The 10,343-nt window shown below is 43.6% G+C and overlaps 1 protein-coding gene across 1 annotated transcript in view; it reads right to left on the reverse strand.

Moving 5' to 3' along the window:
- LOC105153997 (C-Maf-inducing protein) overlaps nt 1–7,514 on the reverse strand; it is a 40,676-nt gene extending 33,162 nt beyond the window's left edge. Inside the window, exon 1 of the mRNA XM_011069201.2 lies at nt 2,654–7,514. Coding sequence (XP_011067503.1) covers nt 2,654–3,937 — 1,284 coding nt within the window. The 5' untranslated portion in view covers nt 3,938–7,514. The remainder of the gene's footprint in view (nt 1–2,653) is intronic.
- Between the last annotated feature and the right edge of the window lie 2,829 nt (nt 7,515–10,343).

Raw genomic sequence — 10,343 nt, forward strand, 5'->3', positions numbered from 1 at the left:
AATTCGCAATTACGTAACATCACCCACCGGATGAGAGAAGGAGGGATTCTATTGCTGTTCGTCGCACTTCGATGCAGCTGCCACGATCGCCAATGTTCTTTGCCGTGTATATCGCGATAGCGTGCCATAAATCGCCCTTGACGATGCAGATTGCATTCTGATACAGCGAATCGTGGACAGGAGCGGAGGGAGTGAAACAGAGACTCGCGTAATCATCGTTACTCGAGATGACCGATCTCCGTTGTTTCGTATGTATGAACGTTCCCAAACTGCCGATAACGAGAAATCGTAGTCCAGTAACACGAAGACCAGTAACATGAAGCAATCGAGAATAATGTATATTCTATGATGAGTTTCGATATTTTAACACAGCGAATTTGTAAACATTTCTCTCTAAATTCTTTGAAGTAAATCTCATTCCAAGAGTGAAATCTCTTTTCGACTACTCGAGAGTAAATCCTGTCGTCTAACTTTGTCTCTCAATAGGATAATTGTAGTTCGCGAAAGTAATAATTAATTATAGAAATTTTAATTAATTATTAATTTAATTAATTATTATTTAAAAAATATTCTTTCTCTTCTTCCACTTTTTTTTCTCTCTTCATTTCTCGTAATGCTTGAAACGAATACTCTAAATTTTTTGGAGTAAATCTCATTCCAGAAGAATAAATTTACTCAAAAAAATTTAGAGTTAGTTTCCAGCATGACGAGAAATAAAAAAAAGTGAAAAAAAGAGAAAGAATATTTTGTATAAATAATAAATTAAAATGTCTAATTACATATATACGCTATATATTAGGTGTTGGAATTAATTCGTAGCGTTTTACAAGTGATGGGAAGTACTTTCATTAATGTATTTTTTAATGCTCATGTGAAATAAATAACATTCTTTCATTAAAAAACGCTACGAATTAATTCCAACACCTAATATATATTTATCTGAAATAGATTTGTCGATCGCAAACTACAATAATCCTATTGAGAGATAAAGTTAGAGAGAGAGACAACAGGATTTACTCTCGAGTAGTTACATACAATTGAAATTGATGAATGGATTCAGTACTTCTATTGATAAATATTTATAAGCATAATAAATTTATGGAGATTAAATTTATTGGCGGAGAGAGAAACGAAAATGGCAGAAATGACGCGATCAAAATTGTGATACGTGATTTTTTTCGAATTAAAATGGAAGTATAAAAAGTGGTAGCTGGTAAATTATATTTTCGCAGGTTCGGCCTCTCATCACGAAATCTCTGCGAAGTTGAAGTCATGTCAAAGTCATTGCAAATCACGATGACGAAGTATGAATACTTCGCCTTGCGAGTTTACATAACAAACTACGATAAACGCGTTTTTTACGCGAAAGGCAATCGGATTGTGAGAGGAAAAGTGGATACGACGTGATACGTGGGATTGTATACCAGCAAATTTGTCATCTCCAAACTTGCCTGTCACTTCCAAAATAAACAGTCTAAACCGCTTGAGTCGTCCTTGGAACTATTGTGTCAAGTTTTTTCGTAGCCGAGAACTAACTAAATTCTTTATACCAATTTGTCGCAGCGGTTTTCTAATTACATCGCTATGCATTTATCTGAAATCGATTTATCGATCGCGAACTACAATAATCCTATTGGGTGACAAAGTTAGACAACAGGATTTACTTTCGTAGTTACAATCATATTATCGTTCGCAGATTATCATAGTAATCAGTAATCCGGATAATAATATAAATGGACAGATGGAAACTCATCATCGCCTACGTGCGATAACGTAACAAGTTCGGAAGCGACTTAAGTCAAGAAAGATCTCGAGTGGAATTTCAGGACACTTGTCTTTAATGTCAATCGCAGAATAAGAGCCATAACACAAAAAAAATTTAAACAGTAGAACGTTAAGCAGCGAATTGATTAATCACAGTAGAGATCGTAAGATTATAACATAAAAAGTAGCAAATCTAACATGTTGATTTACTTACTGCTTATATCTTACTGATTAAATTTTTTTTATGTGCTATAGCCCTTAATTATATTATCATGACCCGATTTTTCATCTCCTGGTTAATTTGTGATTTAAATTTAACTTTATTTGACTTGATGATAATGTAAAATTGTGTTCTTCTAAGCTAAGATTAATTAGGCTTCAGACACAATAAAAAAAAAATAAAAAAAAGGAACGGAGAATAAAACACACAGGTAATCGGTTTTGAACCTATCAGAAATTATGCATTGATATACAGTTTCTCTCAGATTAAATATTGTGTGTGTGTGTGTTATTTTTTGAATCTATTCCTTAATATTCTTTTCATTGCTGAGCCCTCACTAATAGTTTTATACTTTAAGGTCTGATTTTTTATTTGCTGGTTAACTTGTGATTAGGCTTAACTTGATAAAAATTATATATTTTACTGCGATTAACCATTAAATTGCTTTTGTAGTGAATAACTTTCAAAGTTATCTATTTAACGGTTTAATGATTAACGAGAAAACTATAACGAGAAAAATTTTATTATTACTTCATTGTACTTTATTTTGATAAATTATAGATATTCTTTTTTTTTATGCGATTTCATGACATTCAAGAAGTAAAATTTGAAATTCAAGAGGTTTTCATCACGTGAGAATCCTACCGCAAGCCCTTACGTCACACTCACCGTCTTGGAGGATAAGCAAGCATCATTGAGATAGAGATGATGGGTCTCCCAACGTCTGAGGAACTTGCTGGACAGGATCTTCTTCACGAGAGTCCGGGTGTGATTCAGATAGCACACCTGTATGTCGCCTTCTTCGAGAGGCTTGAAACGAGGCCCGGCTGGTCCCGGGCTCGGGCTCGCGCTCGACGAGCCGCTGGCTGACGAGCAACCGGCGCTTTGCCGCTCCAGATTCGGACAAGATCTTGCAGCTGGCAGGCACCCAGACGCGTCCAGGCCCTCGGGCTTCAGCGAGTCCATGCCCGGGCTGCTGTCCTCACCGTAGGAGCTGCAGGTGTCAGCGGGCGGTGACTCCACGCTGGAACGCAAACTCGCGCCGGACGATAGCTGCGGCGAGCTAGTACTGGTGGTCTCTTGTCGCATGGTACCGCCGTTCACCGACAGGAAGTCGTAATAAGGTGCCGCGGAAGTAGTCAAGCCGACGGTGGACGCGGCTGCTGGGCTGGACGGTAAAGATGAACCCTCCTCAGTCTCGGTCTCTGGAGAGACCTCCTCTTCATCCTCTTCGTCGTCATTATCATCCTCGGGTTCACTGAAGCCATTCTCCAGAGATGGTATATCGCTGACAGAGGCGGCAGCCACCTGAGGACTCTCGTCGATCACGTCGATCTGCACCGACGGCGACGAGACGGTCGTATTGCCACCTTGCTGCCCCTCGTCAACGTGAGGATTCCTTGATGAAGACGAAGATTCCGCTATCGATTCGCTCGCGGGCGAGGGAGACGTCGAAGAAGAACGTATCTCGCCGTTGTTCAAGTTCGAGGAATCATTCGACCGAAGACGCAGCATGAGTTTACGACGCCAACTGCTGCCATTGTTGTTCAACTTTTTCGGTGACGGTAGAGAACGCGTAGTCTGATGGTTCTCATCCTGCAGCATAAACTGTTGGTCATTGGTATTGTTGCCGTTCAAAACGACCATTATGCCGCTAGGCGAAGTCAGAGCGTCCGCTCCAGGCGATAAGGGTTCAGGATCGAGGTAATCAGCACGGATACCCGGTAATGTGTCCGTGCTGCTGCCGCCAGATATCGAGGCCTCTTGATCGATGTACCTGATGGAAGAGTTGGAACCTTCGCTGGTCGCCTCGGAGCCGCGTCGGTTGCTCTCGCTCACGTTGGCGGCGGATGATAGAATCGCATTGGTTAGCGAGGACTTGCTCTTCGACAGCGATGCGGTGGATATAACGCCACGCGACGATCGCGTGAAGGGACTTTGGAAGCAAAACATTGTGCGATTTGTAGACGGACTCTTAGAAGTCTTCACTAGAAGACTTATCCAATGTTCTAGTCAAGAAACTGAAGAACGGCAAAAATGCTCGTTCGAATGAATAATCTACGTAGCGAGATGTGCGTTGTCCTTGTTATAATTCGTATCTTCTTGTCCTAGTCGCATCGACATGAGACACGCGCACGATGAACGTATCGTCGAGAGAGAAATTTACGCGCTATCTGCTTTTCTGCCTGAACTTTCTTGTTTCTCTCTGACGTCCTCATGGACCGATAATCCCCGTCGCGCGTGTCTACAACGAGGAACTTTCCCGTTCCTCCACGTCGACGTATCTTCTCCGATATCTATCAGCTGGGCTAATTGCGGCGTGTTAGAATGAAACATCGAATTTCACCGCGGAAAACCGCACGCGCGTTTTTTCTTTCACTGGAGATTAAATCGTCTGATGTCTCGAAGGGGTACGCACGTGAGAGATCATTTCAGCGTTTCGGTGATCAGCATTGATCACCATTGCGAGAAGGGTGGATCAATTGAGACAAGCACTTCAACGAATTCCCGGGTATCTCGAGATTTGTTTGAATAAACGTTTTGCCTCGACGTCGAACTCAGTCGCTCGTTTTTTTGCGCGCATGTTGAAACGCGCCGCGACACATCGTCGAGGTCCGCACGCCGCGATAGACGCCGACGTACTGATTCCCACCTACGGCATCGGCGACAACAGCTCGCGTGCCGGTGGCGATGTCAAAGCCACCGCGGTGCACCGTTCGGCGCAAGAGAAACGTGACCCACGCCTAGTTGATAATAGGACTATCCGTGGATTACGGAGAATATATTCACCCTGGAGAAGATAGGATCTGTGAGGAAGGCAAATGATCCGGAGAAAGAGAGAGAGAGAGAGAGAGAGAGAGAGAGAGAGAGAGAGAGAGAATGGAGATGAGAAACGGGGAGAGAAAGAAAGAGAGGCAGGAACAGAGAGAGAAGGGGAAGATAGAGCAAGAAAGGGGAGAGAGCGCGCCAGGTGTGTGTTTCCGACGTGATACGTAAATGTCTGACACAACACCGAGGACAGAACAGAGACAGGTGGGGACAACCGACAGCAAGACGAGGAGAGGGCGTCGCGGCGCACGGCGTCTCCGTAGTCGATCGATGACTACTAGTCGCGAGTTCGCGCGGGATTATCGCACGCCCGTCGTCGATGTTTGCCCTTCACTTGTATCGTATCTTTCCGTCGCGTAATCTACGTGTATACACCGGATATCGACTCTTTCGAAGTTTAAATCCTCAAAGTTGCTCGAGAAAGTCTCTCCACAAATTGGCAAAAAAAAAAACTGTCTCTCCTTTCGCCGGATGATTCTCGCGTATTCGGTATGCTGAAGATACTTCCCTGCCCTTCGTTTTCTATTCTTTCTTTTTAGTCTTTTACTCTTTGATTGCGTCAAGCAATCAAGACTCTAATCATAGCGCAGCCATGAAATCCAAACGAAATTAGCAATTATTTCTGCGACAACATCCGCGTAATCATCAGTCTCTTTCCGGTCGACGCAAATAATCACGATTGGTGAACGCTGTCCTCTATTTTGCAAGATACTTCGTGACTTCCTGTTACATCGTTGCACTGTCCTTCAATTCGCGCGAGAATAGATCAGAATAGGAGATTCTACTCGATCGAATAGGATTGACCGAACAATCCTTCGTTTCTTCGCGCAAACAGACACACTGTACTGTCGATCGACATCGATGGATTTATGGAACTAATCCCGTGACATGCGTTCGCCATGCCGATTAAAGCAGATCGTGTTTTGTGCGCAACGCGAGTGGAGCGATTCCGCGATTAGATAGTAGTCAGTGATGCTTATCGCAGCTGATTTCTTCGTCTTTACAACTGTGCGTCGTGGATTATTCCACCGTATGTACTGTAGAATAAATTCCAGACCACCGTTCGTGAAACTGTTCTTTCACCTCTCGGCGAATTTCCTCTACGAAACTTGCCGCCGCACGCGACCGGAAGTTTTCTTCAATAATTTCGTGAACGTGTCCAGCGCAAATCCGAGAGGATTAAAGCTCCATTTTCATTATTGCACTGTATTTAATTAACGTGTGTGTTCTGTATTTCGTTATCTATTATATAATCATGGAGCGAATAACACTACTGATGATACATCTACTGATCCGTGAAATATTTTCTTATCTCTTCAATTTGTACAACTTGGAGCCGTTTTCGCGTCACTAGTAATTGGCCACTAGTAATTCGAAGACGAGTTTTGTCACTTGTACATATACGCAGCAATATATTCTAAGGCATTATATTTATCCCACGACGTTGTGGGATAAATCAGAAAGCAGTTCGCTCTGTGCAATCTCTCTTCTTCGCTGAGCGATAAACCTCCGACGTCAATGATAAAGGCAACAACGTCACGATCAATTTCAATAATTTAATCCGTCTACCTACGAGATACAACTCTCTCGCATAGCCAACTCTTTCACATTCGTTTGGAGTCGCGCCTTCGAAAATCGGAGCGCGTACTTTTACTCCGTCCCGTTAGAACACACGTATACACACGCGCATACACAAACGTCATACACGCCGGATATCTGAGCCGAAACCCGCAGAATATCCGTTGTTTACGCTACGTCTTTACGCTACGATCATTCTAACATTCGCGATCGTGCTTTATTACGAACGATATCCAGCTCGCGAACGCGACGCACCGTTTTCTCGCAGCGTGCACCACTGACGCAACCGCGCAACCGGCGTCGCAACGCAAGCGGCGGGCTTTACTCTCGCTCTATCCCGCGGCCTCTCTTTTACTCGCGGCGCGAGTGCCGTCCGACCATCCCCTCCTCCGGAGTCTGCTGCCTCCTCGTGCTCGCTCTCGCAGTCCCGAAATTCGCCGCGCGCCGAAATAAATCACCGCGTTCACCGTCGTTCCGCGCGGACACGCTTTTCTCCTCTCCTCTCGCGTTATCGCGGGATAACGGAAGACAATGAAACCGCACGCGTGCTGCAACGCACTTCCTATGCTCCGTCTCGCGCTTCCACCCGCGGATATCTCTCGGGCATGTCACGACAGTGCCACGACCGCAACTTCCCGTTTCTCGTTTCTTCCGCGTACGGAACACCACGGTATATCGAAAAACCGAGGCGCATCTGACCGCTCCCTGACGACGCCGATCTCGTTGCTACCCGAATTCCCACGAGTTCACATCTCGCGTGTTGCGATCAGCGTACTTCTCTCTTCCCCACCGATAATCTTCCCTCCTTCCGCGGACAGTAGCTTTAATTATTCGCGAATGACATCGCGACGCTCGGTGTGCAAGAGGTCGAAGCAGGTGATCGTGTTGCGGACGCGCGTCAGGCGTATCGCCAAGCGCGACGTCAGAGCAAGAGACACGTGGTGGGCCCAGGTCACGCAGACCTCTTGTCCCCCTCCCCGAATGACGCCCCGAATGAGGTGAGCGGATGCGCCTCGGTGGTCGGCCGCGCCTCCAGTTTCACCACTGCCGGTTGTATTTTCCCTTCTCGTTGTCCACTATCTCCTCCTCCTCCTCCTCCTCCTCCTCCTCCTCCTCCTCCTCTAACCATCACCCCTGCGCATCCTCGTCGTCGTCGTCGGCACGACGCGGAGGGGTTTGTTCCGACGGTCGTAGGGCCACTGGCTCTGGCACCGTCGCGACCGACTCGCACGGCTCGTCGATATGAAGGCGGACGTCGACGGCGACGACGATGACGACGACCGCGACGGCGTCAGGCATGCGTGTTGGAGAAGCCGCCAACTTTCACGCCTGCTTGCCGCGTTGCCTATTCGCGCTCTCCTCTTCTTATCCGAGTGCCTCCTTTATCCGTCTCCGTCTGTCTCTCTACAGTACCGAGTCGGTGGCGCGAAGCCACAAGTTGATTCGCGGGGAGATACCAAATCCCCTCCCCCCTCTGCGCCGATAATCGCGCTAATGTAACCAGTTCAAGTTGATCAAACCTGATAGGTGCTCGAAAGACATCTTAAAGACGTTTATAATAGACGTAATAGCAATCAAAGGAGCAATGGTGACCCGATTGAATTCAATACCATTTTGTTATTTTTAACTTCCATGTGTAGAAATGTAAATCAATCCATTTCTGTAGTTAATTTCAATGTAAACGATGCCCTTATTATCATATACCTAGGCTGGGTTGTTCCTTCTTTCGTTAAACTTCAAGCACACTATTTTATTCTCTTATTCTCTTATGTTCTTACTCTTTTACTCTTTTATTTATCCAGTAGATAAATTACACATAGTTTATCCCAAGATAGAACAATCGGTTCTTAGTAAATAATAAACTGAATTTGAATCAAATTTAATGTCTATACACTTTCTTGAGATAAATTATTTTAGTTAAATTAACGACATATTGAGTAGAAGTTTATTATAGAAATGACTAAAAATAATTCTTAAATTATAGATATAATTTGACATTATGAATTTAAGTGTATAGGATATTCTTCATAATTTTTTCAAGTGGAAACGTTTTTTATCGCTCGGTCTGAACGATGGAGAATCTTTACTTTGCGCGAATGATTCTAGTTCATTCGAGGAGAAAATTACACGTATCGAGCAAAGATAATAGGACCTTTTAGTGCCTTCTCCGTTTATCCGAAAATCTATTTCCGATAATAATGACCATTCCGCAAAGTTGCGAATAAGGGTCTCGCCGATTCGAATCTAATTTAAACTTTCGGAATCCTTCCTTTAACGCATTGGATATCATGGAAAGAACGATTGTGTTAAAGTATCTAAAAATTAGATCTTACAGATCTAAAAATAATTTTATTGGACCATCAAAATTACAGAGTAATCTCAAACATGAGCAAAGTTCCAAAGTGTTGACATTCTAGCGATCAATTTGAGCGTCCTACATAATTTATTTTCATGATCCAACAAAATTATTTTTAATCTGGAACTGGTTAATCTTTAGATATTTCGGCTTATTATTAATTATTATTATCTTTAGATAAAACCGTTCTTTCCGTAAAGAAACTTTTAAAAGCCTCACGGCGCAAACTCGTAATCATTATTATAACATGAAGCTGTTCGAGAAGAATCTCTAGAACGAAAGCAGATTTCATCAAACGAAGCGAAAAAAAAAACGCTTCGTCAAGAAAAAAAAAGCTCAATGTCCGCGAGCGCGTCTGCGCGCTTCCGCTTCGATCGCGCGGCCGACGAGCGTCGCGGCGCGTATCGTTGACACTACGATACCGTGATAAGTTTATGGTACGCGTGCACTGGGATTTCTTTTTCCCGGTGAATTAGAGACCCTATAACAAAGTCGAGCAATTTTATCGAAGGAAGAGTAACAAGGAAGGGTATATAAACTTAATGTTTTCTAAGTACATACATACACACATATATATATATATATATATATATATATATATATATATGTATATATACCTTTCACAAGCAACACAGTATGACATAGTGATCATGTCATCTTTGTTTAATATTGGTAAACAACAAGGATATAATCCACTCTATTACAGTGTGTTATCTGCTGGAAACACACTGTGTCTCTTGCTGGAAAGCAACCAATGTTTCTTTTTATATATGCTATCTCGTTGTAGCTTGTACTATCTTATATATTCACTCCAACTTATTGAAGATAAAAAAACGACGAGTTGTTAAAATGTTTAACATCTCACGATCAGACTCTGTTATAACTCTGTTATAGAATCTCTATGGTGAACGCACTCCGGCTGTGACGTGTGATATACTGGCGTGTTACGTCAACCGCGCTCTATATTCTCGCAACACGTACCTATAAATCGACCACGCCGGTTCCATCAAGATGAAAGTCCCGATGGTGATCGCAGACAACCGATAAACCGCGGATTTCTCTTGGGGGCTTCGACTTCTCTGCGAAAAACGAGCGACCTCCACGAGTTGACCCGGTCTTAGGGTCGCGCAAGAAGAAAGGGACTTCAAATTGAAATAAATATATACATTACAAATAGTTTCACCTTTCGTAGGCGAGATCAGCCGATGTATTTTCGGACCTATACACGACCTAATTGTGGTATAATGTCCGCCCAGAGACCGATGTTTTATTTTTACACACGCAATTGCGGGTTTATGACGCAATTCCTCGTCATTCGTCGCTTTCTCCTTCGCTTTCTACAGTATTTTCACCGAACCTTCGTGAACGACGATAAAGTGTTTTGACGTCAATGCCTTCGTTGATCGTTAATAGTTTTCCCGAGAAGATACAGCGCGAATTATCTTCCGTCACACGTGAAATCGGAGACGCGAGAGTGTTCCAGCACTTTGCGATTTCTTTAGCGGGTGGGACGTTTGGTTTGTTGACATTGACTGTCCGATATTATGTTACTTTTGATTACTAATTTTGAAATTTAAGATGCTGCGATACATGGCA

Source organism: Acromyrmex echinatior, chromosome 6, assembly GCF_024713525.1.
Source record: "Acromyrmex echinatior isolate Ae372 chromosome 6, ASM2471352v2, whole genome shotgun sequence".
NCBI classification, from domain to species: domain Eukaryota; kingdom Metazoa; phylum Arthropoda; class Insecta; order Hymenoptera; family Formicidae; genus Acromyrmex; species Acromyrmex echinatior.